We start from the raw sequence: 16,993 nt of genomic DNA on the forward strand, positions 1-16,993 counted from the left end.
ATCTGAAAGTTAGTTCTGAAAACAAAAATGTTAAGGAGAGTAAGAAAATAAGAAACGTGGTTGAGTACCTTTACGGATCCTGAAGGATGAAGCAAAATATATCTTTCAGAATCTATGATTTTATTGTTCAAGATTTATTAAATATCTAAAATGTAAAATATATTTAATGTGTTCTAATTTCTTTAGAAAAATATAATTGAGTAAAATATTAAGTTACTAACTATAATTTTTAACATTTATAAGTATAGGAAAAAGAGATTAGATATTTGTGATTACTCTAAATCAAATATTTCAGGCCTCTTTGAGCATTATAAATTTATAAAACATAATCCTAACATAATATGATGCTCTCTTGTAGTTACTGATTACAAGATTATGTACACCTTGTAATCAGTAATACGAATCAAAATTTTATAAACAAATTAGTTTTCACACCCTATGTTTATACAACGGCATTACCTATCAATAGCCCTAACACTTAACATTTGTGCCTTTATTGTTAATTCCATATAGCACTTTAATCTTTGTCTGACCCAGAAAACCTGACTTCAAAATACAACTTAACTAATTGTTTCAGAGAATATGCTCCTCAACTCAGGCTGTGCTAATTATCAGTCTTTCCTCATTGCTTGAGAAATAATAAAATTTGAATAGGCAACACAGACAACCTAGTTCATCCTTTATTCTAGCGGTGACAAAGTAGAAGCCAGAGAAACTTTGAATTTCCTGTAGATGTGCATATGAAGACCAATCTACCCATCGATGACTAGAGTTCCAATCCTCAGACTCCTAGCCATGTATACTTTACTCGCACCAAACTGCTCCATTATCTAGGTCTAGATCCTAACATATTCCCTTCATTAATAAGTGTACTTTCAATTAGTAAGCAAACTACAGACTCATAGTCCAATGACAGTTACTGCCACAAAGATATATTAGAAAGTAGCATCAAGATAAAACACATGAGAAAGGGATTTAGGAAAATCTTCTCACCCAGAACTAACTATTGTAAGAGTCTGACTTGCAAACTTCCTTTTTCTCCATTTTCTTCCAGGTCCTCCCTGTCTCCATCTCTACTTCTCTTCTCTTCCTTCAGGACACATGTATATTCATTGTCTCCAACTGTTACCTATGAAGGGGGACTAAAATCTTGAGGAAGTACTGCAACATGAAGACAGTTCATGAGAAAACAGAAAACAATAGTAGGAAAGAATCATTATATTGCTCTAATTACTGTCCAACACCTCTGAGATCCCATTATATCTGTAATGTCTTTCTCTATTATAATAGACATTATCACTATTCACATAATCCAAGAAAGCTTTTAGACAGCCCATCAAAAAAGATGTTAGGTTACATGCAAGACCAAGATATTCAAGGGCCCTCTCTTCTTATACTCATGAGTTTGTATATTAATGACATCTCAAAAGACAATTCATCGCAAACCAAGATACTCTAATTAGGATTTTTTTTTTCTGTTTTCTTTCATTTTTTTGTTGTTTTGTTTTGTTTATTGAGACAGAGTCTCGCTCTGTTGCCCATGCTGAAGTACAGTGGCATGATCTTGGCTCACTATAACCTCTGCCTCCGGGGTTCAAGTGATTCTCCTGCCTCAGCCTCCTGAGTAGCTGAGATTACATGTGTGAGCCACCACTTCTGGCCAGAACATTTTTTCTTAATACTGCATTTTATTTATATAAGACATTTAAATATTTATTTTAAATTAATGTTACACTTTATATAATGGCCTTTGTGTTCCAAATGAAACTATTAAGTAGCTAATAAAAGTTTCCATATTTGAATCCAGGAAATAGGACAGATGAAATCTTGTAATTACCTGTAATTACTTTCCATTCAAATTTAACTATTATTTTTGCTTTTAGGACTGACATGTGTTTCCTGTTATATAATCTTAATTACACTGGTGACTTCTATTTTTTTTTTCACTAGAGAGTCAATGTTCATTTCAATTTACTTAAATATTTTCTCTTCTACCTTGACTTTTCCTCCAAAACTTAACAGAAGCAAGGCAATGCACATTCCCAATATTCTCAAGGCTCTTCTATTTCCCCATCCCAGGTACAAGTTTTTCATGGGGCTGTGGTTCAGGGGTCAGACCTTCTGAAAAAACCTTTGCAGAAAGAGAGCATTTTCTGTTCTTCTCACATTCATACATATTTTTCAAGACCTCTTGAGTCCTAAGGGTGCATTCTCCTCCTCCTAAGTTGTTATATAGATTGAAATTAATATCAATCTGTCTTTAGAATCTTAATGCAAACCTGCTGATGGCAAAGGTAGGATGTTTCCAGGCTGAGAATGACACAGGCATTCTTATATCTAAGATACAAGATATCTTATATCTACAGTTACAACATAGGAGACATGAACCCTAGGGACTATCTATTGCCTCAGTCCCCTGAGGCCACAAAAAAGACAATTAAAATTAATCATCTTCTGATGTAATTCTAATATATTAGAAAACCTGCAGCCAACTATAATAGCATTAGGAACACTTCATATAAAACAATTTATGTTTGAAAGTCATCTTCTTCAGCCCTCTGATCACTTCCAGATATGTCTGCAATTATAAGAACATATGTAATTTTAAGATCATTGGTATCTGATACTGATTCGCTGACTACTATTTGCCAGGCATAATCCTCTTCCTCCACATCACACACGGAGACCATATTGAAAAATATGAAGATCTAGATTTCAGGTCATCCTGACTTATTTAGAAATATTACAAAGTAAATATTCAATTGGATGAATATTCAATTGGATGAATATTATCATCCCTGTTGAATCTCTGTCCTAGTCATTACTCCTTTTCCCTGCTGTCTTCTCCAGCTATTCCGACCTTCTGTAATTTGTTCAAAAAATAGCACACTCCTTCCTTTAGATTATTCTACTGGAGTTTTCTCTGCCTGGAATTCCCTTACTTTTTTGCTCAAATGTAAAATTTTGGGTTAAACCTTCTGTGAATATACTATTATAATTTAAGAGTCCCCTCACTACCCAAATTTATTGCTTAAAATACTTAACATGGTTAAAACATATTTTTAATCATTATGTATTTTTTTATATTATGGTACATCCTCACTTAACATCATCAGTGGGATTTTGGAAATTGTGACTTTAAGTAAAATATTATATAATAAAACTATTTTTCTCAACAATGTTATAACAAAATAAGGTGGAATAAAATGACACTATTTGAGAATCAACTGTAGGTTGTTTTGTTTAAAGTCACACTTTCCCAGAACTTACTGATGATGTTAAGTGAAACATGACTATATATTCTTGTTTGTTCCTCCTAGAAAAATGTTCCAGGAAAGCAGGGATTTTTCATTTTTACATTTTTTTTTACTGACATGTTCCATGCTCTTAGATCACTAACTGATCTAATACAATGTATATGTACCAGAAATATTTCTTGAATGATTAATATAACCTTTTATATAACTGGAAATAGAGTCAATCCTACAAGAACTATGGGAAATTAGAAAACAGAGACATTGTATACACACACACACACACACACACGTGCACAAACTGGATGTTTTCAGAAAACAATTTTTTAATGTAAACCTATACTATTGAAATCTTTTAATGGAGTGAAAGATGTGCCACCCCAAAACATTCCAGATTTGTATATTGATTATTTTGAGTAAAAAACATTGAGAAAAATGTAGTTTTAGAAAAGATGAACTGATCTGTCCCTTCCTACATACAGCGAGTGCTGAAGGTTCTTCTGAGATAGGCACCTTCTCCATTCCAGGGCAACAAAGTGGCTCTTATCACAAAAGACTTGAAATTAGAGACTGCAAGGGACCTGAATAAATATACTTAATGAAGAACACTTATCTTCCACCTGGTTTACAGCCCCCTCACCTATCGCTTAGTGACTCCCCTGGAAAATTTCACTGTTCTAGCCATATTTTCTTTGTCCTGTAATTCTTCTAAAATTTATTGTTCTTTGTCTACAAAGTGTGAAAGCATCTTGCTTTGGCCACTTCTTCAATCACTGTCTTGTGAAGATCGATCCCCATGTATATGTGAAACTAGTCAAATAATCAAATTAGTGTACCTTAAAAAATTTATTTTAAGTTCAAGGGTACACGTGCAGGTTTGTTACAAAGAAAGGTAAACTTGCTTCATGGTGGGTTGTTGTACAGATTATTTCATCACCCAGGCATTAAGCCTGGTAACCATTACTTGTTTTTCCTGATCATCTATCTCTTCTCACCCTGCACCCTCTGAAGGGTCACAGTGTGTGTTGTTCCCCTCTATGTGTTCGTGTGTTCTCATTACTTAGCTCTCACTTATAAGTGAGAGCATGTGGTATTTGGTTTTCTGTTTCTGTGTTAGTTTGCTAAGGATAATGGCCTCCAGCTCCATCCATGTCCCTGCAAAGTACATATTGTTTGTTTTTTATAGCTGCATAGTATTCCATGGTGTATATGTACTGCATTTTGTTTTTCCAGTCTTTCTTTGACGTATATTTAGGATGGTTCCATGTCTGTGCTATTGTCAATAGTGCTGCAGTGAATATACATATGCATGTGTCTTTGTTATAGAATGATTTATAATCCTTTGGGCATGTCCCCAGTAATGAGATTCCTGGGTCGACTGGAATTTTTGTCTTTAGTTCTTTGAGGAATTACCAGCCTGTCTTCCACATGGCTGAACTAATTTACACTCCCACCAAGAGTGTATATCTTTCCATTTTCTCCACAACCTCACCAGCATCTCTTATTGTTTGACTTGTTTGTTTGTTTGTTTTCTGATGTAAAGCTTCTCTTTTATTATTATACTTTAAGTTCTAGAGTACATGTGAAGATCTTGCAGGATTGTTGCATAGGTACACATATGCCATGGTAGTTTGCTCCATTTCCCCCCTCATCACCTACATCCAGCATTTCTCCCAATATTATCCCTCCCCAACTTCCCCACCCCCATCTCTTCTTCCCCTAGTCCCCCACCATCCAACAGACCCATTGTGTGATGTTTCCTCTCTGTGTCCATGTATTCTCTTTGTTCAACACCCAGCTATGCGTGAGAAAGTGTGGCGTTTGGTTTTCTGTTCTTGTGTCAGTTTGCTGAGAATGATGGTTTCCAGGTTCATCTATGTCCCTACAAAGGACATAAACTCATCCTTTGTTATGGCTGCATAGCATTCCATTGTGTATATGGGCCATCTTTTCTATATCCAGTTTATCATTGATGGGCATTTGTGTTTGTTCCAGGTCTATGCTATTGTAGACAGTGCCGCAATGAACATACGTGTGCATGTGTCTTTATAATAGAATGATTTATAATCCTTTGGGTATATGCCCAGTAATGGGATTGCTGGGTCAAATGGTATTTCTATTTCGGGATCCTTGAAGAATCACCACACTGTCTTCCACAATGGTTGAACTAATTTACACTCCCACCAACAGTGTAGAAGTGCTCCTATTTCTCCACATCTTCTCTAACATCTGTTGTTTCCAGATTTTTTAATGATCGCCATTCTAACTAGCGCGAGTTGGTATCTCACTGTGGTCTTGATTTGCTTTTCTCTAATGACCAGTGATGATGAGCATTTTTTCATTTTTTTGTTGTCCAGTGATGATGAGCATTTTCTTCATATGTTTGTTGGCCGCATAAATGTTGTCTTTTGAAAAGTGTCTGTTCATATCCTTTGCCCACTTTTGGATGAGGTTGTTTCTTTTTCTTGTAAATCTGCTTTAGTTCTTTTTTTTTTTTCTGGTTTGGCAGATTTTTTTTTTCCTTTCTTTTTTTTATTGCATTTAAGGTTTTGGGGTACATTTGAAGAACATGCAAGATCGTTGCATAGGTACACATATGGCAGTGTGATTTGCTGCCTTCCTCCCCTTCACCTATATCTGGCATTTCCCCATGCATTCTCTCCCCAAATCCGCACCCCCCGTCCCTCCCCTATTTTCCCCCAACAGACCCCAGTGTGTAGTGCTCCCCTCCCTGTGTCCATGTGTTCTCATTGTTCAATACCCGCCTATGAGTGAGAACATGCAGTGTTTGATTTTCTGCTCCTGTGTCAGTTTGCTGAGAATGATGGTTTCCAGGTTCATCCATGTCCCTACAGAGGACACAAACTCATCATTTTTGATGGCTGCATAATATTCCATGGTGTATATGTGCCACATTTTCTCTATCCAGTCTATCATCAATGGGCATTTGAGTTGGTTCCAGGTCTTGCTATTGTAAACACTGCTGCAATGAACATTTGTGTGCATGTGTCCTTATAGTAGAATGATATATAATCCTTTGGGTATATACCCAGTAATGGATTGCTGGGTCAAATGGAATTTCTATTTCTAGGTCCTTGAGGAATCGCCACACTGTCTTCCACAATCATTGAACTAATTTACACTCCCACCAACAGTGTAAAAGTGTTCCTATTTCTCCACATCCTCTCCAGCATCTGTTGTCTCTAGATTTTTTAATGATCACCATTCGAACTGACGTGAGATGGTATCTCAATGTAGTTTTGATTTGCATTTCTCCGATGACCAGTGATAATGAGCATTTTTTCATACATTTGTTGGCCTCATGTATGTCTTCTTTTGTAAAGTGTCTGCTCATATCCTTTGCCCACTTTTGAATGGGCTTGTTTCTTTTTTTTCTTGTAAATCTGTTTTAGTTCTTTGTGAATTCTAGATATCAGCCCTTTGTCCCATGGGTAGTCTGCAAAAATTTTTTCCCATTCAGTTGGTTGCCAATTCACTCTAATGACTGTTTCTTTTGCCGTGCAGAAGCTGTGGAGTTTGATTAGGTCCGATTTGTCTATTTTGGCTTTTGTTGCCATTGCTTTTGGTGTTTTGGTCATGAAGTCCTTGCCTATGCCTACGTCCTGGATGGTTTTGCCTAGATTTTCTTCTAGGGTTTTTATGGTGTTAGGGCTTATGTTTAAGTCTTGAATCCATCTGGAGTTAATTTAAGTGTAAGGTGCCAGGAAGGAATCCAGGTTCTGCTTTCTGCACATGGCTAGCCAGTTTTCCCAACACCATTTATTAATCAGGGAATCCTTTCCCCGTTGCTTGTTTTTGTCAGGTTTGTCCAAGATTTGGATGGTTGTAGATATGTTGTGTTGCCTCTGAGGCCTCTGTTCTGTTCCATTGGTCTATATCTCTGTTTTGGTACCAGTACCATGCTGTTTTGATTGTTGTGGCCTTGTAGTATAGTTTGAAGTCTGGTAGTGCGTTGCCTCCCACTTTGTTCTTTTTGCTTAGAATTGACTTAGCTACGCGGGCTCTCTTTTGGTTCCATATGAATTTGAAGGTGTTTTTTTTCCAGTTCTGTGAAGAACGTCATTGTTAGCTTGATGGGGATAGCATTGAATCTGTAAATTACTTTGGGCAGTATGGCCATTTTCATGATATTGATTCTTCCTAACCATGAACATGGAATGTTTCTCCATCTGTTTGTGTCCTCTCTTATTTCATTGAGCAGTGGCTTGTAGTTCTCCTTGAAGAGGTCCTTTACATTCCCTGTTAGTTGTATTCCTAGGTATTTTATTCTCTTTGTAGCAATTGTGAATGGCAGTTTGTTCTTGATTTGGCTCTCTTTAAGTCTGTTATTGGTGTATAGGAATGCTTGTGATTTTTGCACATTGATTTTGTATCCTGAGACTTTGCTGAACTTGCTTATCAGTTTCAGGAGATTTGGGGCTGAGACAATGGGGTCTTCTATATACAATCATGGCGTCTGCAAATAGAGACAATGTGACTTCCTCTTTTCCTATTTGAATACGCTTTATTACTTTTTCTTGCCTGATTGCTCTGGCTAGAACTTCCAGTACTATATTGAACAGGAGTGGTGAAAGAGGGCATCCTTGTCTAGTGCCAGATTTCAAAGGGAATGCTTCCAGTTTTTGCACATTCAGTATGATAATGGCTGTTGGTTTGTCATAAATAGCTTTTATTATTTTGAGATATGTTCCATCAATACCTAGTTTATTGAGGGTTTTTAGCATAAAGGGCTGTTGAATGTTGTCAAAGGCCTTCTCTACATCAATTGAGATAATCATGTGGTTTTGTCTTTGGTTCTGTTTATGTGGTGAATTACATTTATAGATTTGCATATGTTGAACCAGCCTTGCATCCCCGGGATGAAGCCTACTTGATCATGGTGGATAAGCTTTTTGATGTGCTGTTGCAATCAGCTTGCCAGTATTTTATTGAAGATATTTGCATCTATTTTCATCATGGATATTGTCCTGAAGTTTTCTTTTCTTGTTGAGTCTCTGCCGGGTTTTGGTATCAGGATGATGTTGGTCTCATAAAATGATTTGGGAAAAATTCCCTCTTTTTGGGTTATTTGGAATAGTTTCAGAAGGAATGATACCAGCTCCTTTTTTATGTCTGATAGAATCCAGCTGTGAACCCACCTGGACATGGGCTTTTTTTGGGTGGTAGGCTCTTAATTGCTGCCTTAACTTCAGACCTTGTTATTGGTCTACTCAGGGTTTCGACTTCTTCCTGGTTTAGGCTTGTGAGGAGGCAAATGTCCAGGATTTATCCATTTCTTCCAGGTTTACTAGTTTATGTGCATAGAGTTGTTAGTAATAATCTCTGATGATGGTTTGAATTGCTGTGGAATCTGTGGTGATATCCCCTTTATCGTTTTTTATTGCATCAATTTGGTTATTCTCTCTTTTCTTTTTTATTAATCTGGCTAGTGGTCTGTCTATTTTGTTGATCTTTTAGAAAAACCCTCTCCTGGATTTATTGATTTTTTTGAAGGGTTTTTTGTGTCTCTATCTCCTTCAGTTCTGTTCTAATCTTAGTTATTTCTTGTCTTCTGTTAGTTTTCTAGTTTTTTTGATGTTGCTCCTCTAGCTCTTTCAATTTTGACGATAGGGTATCAATTTTCAATCTCTTCTTGCTTCTCGTGTGGGCTTATTGCTATATATTTTCCTCTAGAGACTGCTTTAAATGTGTCCCAGAGATTCTGGTATGTTGTGTCTTCGTTCTTGTTGCTTTCTAAGAACATCTTTATTTCTGCCTTCATTTCATTGTTTATCCAGTCAACATTCAAGAGCCCGTTGTTCAGTTTCCATGAAGCTGTGCAGTTCTGCATTAGTTTCTGCATTCTGAGTTCTAACTTGATTGCACTGTGGTCTGAGAGACTGTTAGTTATGATTTCCGTTCTTTTGCATTTGCTGAGGAGTGATTTGCTTCCAATTACGTGGTCAATTTTAGAGTGGGTGTGTTGTGGTTCTGAGAAGAATGTATATTCTGTGGATTTGGAGTGGAGAGTTCTTTGCTAACAAGCAAGTACTCAGAGATTTCATCACCATCAGGTCCGCTTTACAAGAGCTCCTGAAATAGGCTCTACACATATAAAGGAACAACCAATATCAGCCACTCCAAAAACATACCAAATGGTAAAGAGCATCAACACAAACAAGAATCTGCATAAACTAACACGCAAAACAGCCAGCTAGCATCAAAATGGCAGTATCAAATTCACACATAACAATATTAACCCTAAATGTAAATGGAATAAATGCCCCAATCAAAAAACACAGACTGGCAAATTGGATAAAAAGCCAAAACCCATGGGTGTGCTGTATCCAGGTAACCCATCTCACATGCAAGGATACACAAAGGCTCAAAATAAAGGGATGGAGGAAGATTTACCCAGCAAATGGAGAGCAAAAGAAAGCAGAAGTTGCAATTCTCATCTCTGATAAAATAGACTTTAAAGTAACAAAGATCAAAAGAGACAAAGAAGGACGTTACATAACGGTAAAAGGATCAGTACAACAAGAAGAGCTAACAATCCTAAATATACATGCACCCAAGACAGGAGCACCCAGATACATAAGGCAAGTTCTCAATGACTTACAAAGAGGCTTAGACTCCCACACAATAATAGTGGGAGACTTTAACACCCCATTGTCAATATTAGACAGATCAACCAGACAGAAAATTAACAAGGATATCCAGGACTTGAACTCAGACCTGGAACAAGCAAACCTAATAGGCATTTACAGAAATCTCCACCCCAAATCCACAGAATATACATTCTGCTTTAGTTCTTTGTAGATTCTAGATACTAACCCTTTGTCAGATGGGTAGTTTGACTTTTTAATAGTAACTATTCTGACTGCTGTTAGATAGTATCTGATTGTAGCTTTCATTTGCATTTCTCTATTCACCGGTGATCCTGAGCTTTTTAAAATTATGACTGTTTTCAATTTGGTTACTAACTGAAGAGCTCACAAAGAGCTTAGAGGGGGTTTAGGGTGATCTTTGGATCCCATAAGGAAGTTGGCCCCAGCGTGGGGCCAGCCTTTACTGGCTGGAACATTGCTCACTCCTGAACTGCTGCATCTCATATCTTGGACCTCTGACAAAAGGCCTTCATAGGTCAGATTTCTTCCTGTCAGCTTCTTGGAGCTCTGCTGTGGAAGCAGGTTGAGGCAAGAGTGGTAAGATTCAGAGTCTTCTTCCCTCTCTAAATTGGAATTGGCAGAAGAAAATACTTGTAAACTAGTTATTTTGGTTAAAAAAAAAATGCCTTTTGGTGTCTTGTGAGTACTCTTCATTTCTATTTGATCCTTTTGATCTCAGAAATAATTTGTCTTCCTTCATCTTTGTCTTTTTGTGTCATTTGCCATAAGGAGAGGAAACATAAGGTACAGCACACAGGTACAGGTCACTGTCAAAAGACTGAGGAATGGAGGCACATGATTTTAAGCAGCACTTTCTTTGTCCTAACATGAAAACCTCTCACAGTTTTTGCCATCTCAACCTTCTTCCCTGGATTTGTGCTGGGAAATTCCCATCCCAGTGTTGCCTGCCCAGTGTCACAGAGTATCAGTTCAATGATGGAAGGTGTCTCGCATTCAGTAAGAGACGAGAAATCTGAGTCAATTTTTGGATCATGGAGTCTGCATTTTCTATGCTCACTCCCGACAGACCCCTTGTATCCCTAGCAAAGGTTTATTTTAATTCTAGAAAGTTATCTTCTGTGGTCTTTCCACAAAAGCCTTGTTGAATTAAGTCCTATTTGACTATATATAAAGTGAAGATACTAATTATTAATTGAAAGAAGACAGATCCTTTGAATTAGAGAGACTATATATATATATATATATATATATATATATATATATATATATACATACATTTGAGACAGTGTCTTGCCCAGGCTGGAGTACAGTAGCACAATCTCAGCTCACTACAACCTCTGCCTCTCAGGTTCAAGCAATTATTCTGCCTCAGCCTTCCCACTAGCTGGGACTACAGGGATGTATTACTACGCCCATCTAACTTTTGTATTTTTAGTAGAGACAGAGTTTCACCATATTGGCCAGGCTGGTCTCAAACTCTTGACCACAAGTGTTCTGCCTGCCACCACCTTCTACAGTGCAAGGATTACAGGCATGACCCACCATGCCCAGTCCAAGACTTCTATATTAAAAAAAAAAAAAAATTAGATAACACTCATTCTAAACAATTGGCCTATTGGGATTTATGGGAAGATCAGATAAAATCAAGAACTCAGGAAAGTATTATGGCTAGTGGTAAGATTTTTCTTAACAAAATTGAAGAACTAAAAGTAGACGTAGAGCAAAAGTTGAAATCCAGGCTCACTCTAAGACCTCCCGCTCCACTCACTTACATACAACTTGATTCCCTGCTGTGTCCCTGAACAACCAGAAAATCGATTGGATCTCTTGGCTTCTGGTTTGAACACCTAGAAGCAGCATTTTTCTCCAATAATCCTTCAGGATACTCTGGTGAGTCTTCAGTGCCTCCAGGGCATGGTGATGCTGAAGCATGATGGAGGCCAACCTATCAACTTCTGATTAGAGTATCTTCATTTTATGGCTTTTATTTTAGGTTCAGGAGTACAAATGCAAGTTTGTTATATATGTAAATTGGTGTCAGGGGGATTTGGTATACATATTATTTCATCACTCAAGTAATAGGCATAATATCTGATAAGTACTTTGTCATTTTTCGACTGGAGTGTTTTTAATATTCGAACCAACACCCATACCAAAACTGCACCTAACAAAATCATCATCATATTCTTAATATCATTAAATACTCAATCCATGTTTAAATTATTCCAATTGTCTTAAAGACATATTTTTCCAGTTATTTTGAATCAAAATTAGAATGAATTTTTTTTTAATAATAATACGTTTTCAGAGTAATGATACCCTAAAAATCATTAATGGTAACCGCTGATTTCTTATATATTTTATTTTTTAGTATCTAGATATAAACATACATTAGGCTTTTAAATTAATTGCCTCAATATTCATTTTTAAGTTAAAATGTTCTAACAATAAACCAGTGGAAGCCATTTTAAATCACTTCCTATGTGTCTTACAGACAATCTGATTAGCTGTTCACGGTATTCTAGCTTCCTGGAACATTGAACAGCCCAAGGCTCATCTTACGCATTTTCCGTCCTAGACTTCAAATTAGCTATTTCTCTAAGAAACCCTAATTCTGTGTAGGGGGAAAAGATTTCTTTTTAGAGAAAATTTGAGGAATAAGAATGTTCACAGAAACCAGGTTATAGGTTTTAGTAGTAATTAGGAGAAAATTTTTATTTCAAAGCAAATTTCTAATTCAAATCAAGATTAAAGGATTTTTATTTACCTTTTCAAACTTTAGAACTGTAACTCTTTTCTCATATGCTGGCAAACTTTGTTTTAATAACATTTAAATAATTACTTATCTTTACGATCTACTAAGTTTGCTTCTATCCCTTCCTATTGCTTTTTGTTTTGCCTTTCTTCTTTCACATATCTTACCATACTATAAAATTTTTCTGAATCTTGTCAAATAAGTAAATACAATAAGGAAATTGACATAAATCATAATGAAGTCACAAACAAAGCATCATAGTGCATATAATTCGATACAGAAAAGAAATGTGGTTTGAGTACATACGGAAAGTGTGAAATAACAGGCAGTTCAGCAAAACCAAAAACACATGAAAAGAACATGAACAGAGATTAAAATTCCTTTTATAAGTGTCAGTAAGCATCTCTTTCTTAACGCATTTTAGAGTTAGTGTGAAGATAAGACATAAAGATAAAGTAAGAGAAGACAGTTAATTCAGAAATGCTGCAATTCATAATAATGCTTCTAATAATTCTATATACATAGAATTCTTATTCTATGTATATATTCTATGTATTCTATGTAATAATTCTATATACATATATATTTATGTATATAGCAAAGATAGAGAGAAAGAGAGAGAACTACTAATTATGTTTCAGGGATTATTCTAAGCTTCTTGTATGTGATTCCAGCTTCTTTAATTAAATTTTCCTAGAGTCCTATGAAATTATTATGTTCTTCATCTATCGGATAACATAGCAGCCAAAGTTCCAACAATACTGGAAACTAAAACAACAGCAACAAAATAATAAAGAATAAAACAAAATAAACCAAAAAGTTAAAAATGATAAATATATACATACTTTATGTATATATATGGAATATATATGTGGAATACATATATATTATCTGTATATTCCATATATATATGCAATTCTACAAACTTCAATGATGGTATAATCATCAATATAGAATAATGAAAATTTCGTTTTGAAAAGAATCATAGTTTCATAATGTATATTGAAATAAATGTAATAATAAGTTCTTCATTAGAAGACTTGTAATGATTTTAGAGAAAACTAAACATTTCTATCTTAACAATACTGTTCCTCACATTCATTTAAAACATTCCAGATTTATTTTTAAAAAGTTGGTGGCAAATTTTGAAATATGTTCGATCCTACTCCTTAAAGTTTAAGAAGCACAAAGTGAATCAAAAAAGGCTTACTCATAACTTACTCATAACTAGTGAAGAGAAGAGTTCCTTCTTCCCTTCACTCCAACACTGCATCCCTCCTGTGAACACCCCACCTGCCACTAATTGGGAATCCTGAATCTGCTAGTAAAGTCTTCCCTAGGAGTGAATTTTGAAGCCAATCACTTTTCTGAGAGCTTCTTTCACATCATTATTCCTCAGGCTGTAGATCAGGGGGTTCAGCATGGGAATCACAACCGTGTAGAACACGGTGGCCACTTTGTCAGCATCTCCACTGTTGCCTGAGCTGGGCCTGCAATAAACAGAAAGGAGTGTTCCATGGAAGACAGTGATGGCTGTGAGGTGGGAGGCACAAGTGGAGAAGGCTTTGCGCCTGCCCTCTGCAGAGCGCATCTTCAGGATGGTGGTGAGAATTAGTAGGTAGGAGGTGAGGACGATCATGATGGTAACACTCTCATTGAAAGTGGCCACCAGGAACAGCAGCGCCTCATTTATACTAATATCAGAGCAAACAAGACTTAAGAGAGGAGGTAGGTCACAGAAGAAGTGGTTAATGACATTGGATCTATAGAAGGGGATCCTAAGAGCTAAGCACAAGTGAATCAGAGAACACACCATCCCACAGAAGTAGCAGAAAGATACCAGCTCTACACACAGCTTCTGAGACATGGTTATCATGTACAGCAGGGGATTACAGATGGCCACAAAGCGGTCATAGGCCATCACAGCCAGCATGAAGACTTCAGTGACCACACAAGTGCAAAACAAGTAGAATTGTACCATGCACCCCAGGAAGGAGATGGCTTTGTCCTTGTTAAAGATATTAGCCAACATCTTCGGCACAATTATTGAGGAGTAGCAGAAATCCACAAAGGACAAGTGGCTGAGGAAAAAGTACATGGGGGTGTGGAGCCGAGAGCTGACGTGAATCAGTGCAATCATGCCCAGGTTTGCTAACACCGTGACTCCATAGATGAGAAGGAACAGCAGGAAGAGACAGACTCTCAACTCCAGGGCGTCTGATAGTCCAAGGAGAATGAACTCAGCTACGGTGGTGCAGTTTTCCTTGCCCATGTCTCCAATTTATATGAGAGAGGAGGAAAAAACAAACTTAAAAATTATTCTCTATTATATAGTCTAAAATTTAGTTTTGGCTCTATCCTGTAAAAAGTTATCAGAAAAAGTAGAGTAGTTAATTTTATCAACAAAGAACTTTTTTATCAGAAAAACTTTTGTGAAATTTTATAAATTTCTGTCATTGTATAATACAAGGGCATAAAATGTACAGTTTATTTCAAAGATCAAACAAAAATATTAGCATTTATATTAATTTGTATAGTTCTTTTAATTAGTCTTTTACAATTGAGAGCTTTGCACTGAATAACTAGGAATGAGGTGAAGTTATTATTTAATTAGTGTCCTTACTCTTTCAAATTCAAATCCTATTTTCTTAGCTAACTCCAGATATTGGGATCCTAGAAAATAACGTTTAGAATATATAATACCTCTCTGAATTTTTCACTACAATGGTGAGAAATACATTTATTTAAGATATTTACAGTCAAGTGTTCATACTTTATTAATATATTTTAGTTGAAGAAACTCATTTTATAATCTGTATTAGCATTTTCTCTATAAAATTAGCATCATGATTTGGTTAATTACACTCTTCAATGTCAACCATGGTTAGGGGAATTGATACTCTTGAGGACAACTTACTGTAACTATGACTCTTCAGTCTTAAAAAAACTATGTGTTAAATAAATTTACTTCTTTCAATCTGTTTGAAGACCTGATCAAAGATGTGTACAGAAAATTATTAAGAAAAATTTCCACTACCACATTGAGGTATAATTTGCAATACTAAAACTTAGAAATAAAATATCAAATAAGAGAAAGATTATCACAATTGTAGTATATATAATAAAAAAGCATGCAGTTATATAAAGGATAATTTTAAATCATTTCAATGATGTCAGTACATGACTCTGAAAAGGGATAAAATAGTTTAAAAAAGGCCGGGCGCGGTGGCTCAAGCCTGTAATCCCAGCACTTTGGGAGGCCGAGGCGGGTGGATCACGAGGTCAAGAGATCGAGACCATCCTGGTCAACATGGTGAAACCCCGTCTCTACTAAAAATACTAAACATTAGCTGGGCATGGTGGCGCGTGCCTGTAATCCCAGCTACTCAGGAGGCTGAGGCAGGAGAATTGCCTGAACCCAGGAGGCGGAGGTTGCGGTGAGCCAAGATCGCGCCATTGCACTCCAGCCTGGGAAACAAGAGTGAAACTCCGTCTCAAAAAAAAAGATATAAAAAAAAAAAAAAAAGAAAAAAAAAATAGTTTAAAAAACAGCCAGAGTGTAGAGAAAAAATATTGTATATATTACAATAATGTATAAATTAAATATATACATTTGTTCCATATACACAAACAAGTTGAATCATATATTTAATCCTTACAACATCCAATAACATAAATATTTTTTAAGAAAATTTATTACCTTGTCTGACTTCTCCCAAAACATCATTATTATGGAGTGAAATGGAGAAAGAGGGTGAAATTTTTAAAATTAGGGACACACTTTTCAGACCTTTGACACACAGCAAATGTAAAGTGAGAGTGAGAATCCTCTCACTCTTTCATTTCCTTACCCTTGGTAGATTCATACATCATTGCAGAGGCACCAATCAAGCACTCCAGAAAGAAAAAATTCTGGGCTAGAGACCAACCCAACCAACTATTTTTCCCATTCTTCAAGTGATTTCAAAGATAGACAGCATGCATATTATTAAATGACAGACTGAAAATTTAAAAAAAAACTGTTCTGATGATATTTTCTCTCTTAAAATGACCAGGAGAAGTGAGTTACATATCTTTCCCTGAATTCAAACGAGTACATACTTTGAAAGCCCTTTCCTATTTTAAAATCTAAAGAAAATAATCAAGCTGTTAATTGCACATAGGGCAGTGATTGTTTGTCAAGAGTGACTTTGATTCCAATGACATATTTGTCGACGTCTGCAGACATTTTTGGTTGTTAGGGGAGAAAGGCAGTGCTATTGACACATAGTGGGGATGCTGCTGAACACTCTACGATGCCCTCTACAAAGATGAGGGTCCCTGCCTGCAGCACACACAACAAAACGCTGTCT

At 36.2% G+C, this 16,993-nt stretch overlaps 1 protein-coding gene across 1 annotated transcript; it reads right to left on the reverse strand.

The window, feature by feature from the left end:
• Positions 1-13,909: 13,909 nt before the first annotated feature.
• Positions 13,910-15,004, reverse strand: LOC116554449 (olfactory receptor 5L1). Its single transcript, XM_032282418.1, has one exon. It carries the CDS (start codon positions 14,911-14,913, stop codon positions 13,978-13,980), a length of 936 nt encoding a protein of 311 aa, XP_032138309.1. The 5' UTR covers positions 14,914-15,004; the 3' UTR covers positions 13,910-13,977.
• Positions 15,005-16,993: the final 1,989 nt, after the last annotated feature.

The sequence above is a fragment of the Sapajus apella genome, unplaced genomic scaffold, assembly GCF_009761245.1.
Source record: "Sapajus apella isolate SASKATOON/1434 unplaced genomic scaffold, GSC_monkey_1.0 scaffold14, whole genome shotgun sequence".
Lineage (NCBI taxonomy): Eukaryota > Metazoa > Chordata > Mammalia > Primates > Cebidae > Sapajus > Sapajus apella.

Excerpts from the sequence above, each read along its gene's own strand:
- LOC116554449 (XM_032282418.1), bottom strand. The coding sequence starts at position 14,913 with ATGGGCAAGGAAAACTGCACCACCGTAGCTGAGTTCATTCTCCTTGGA.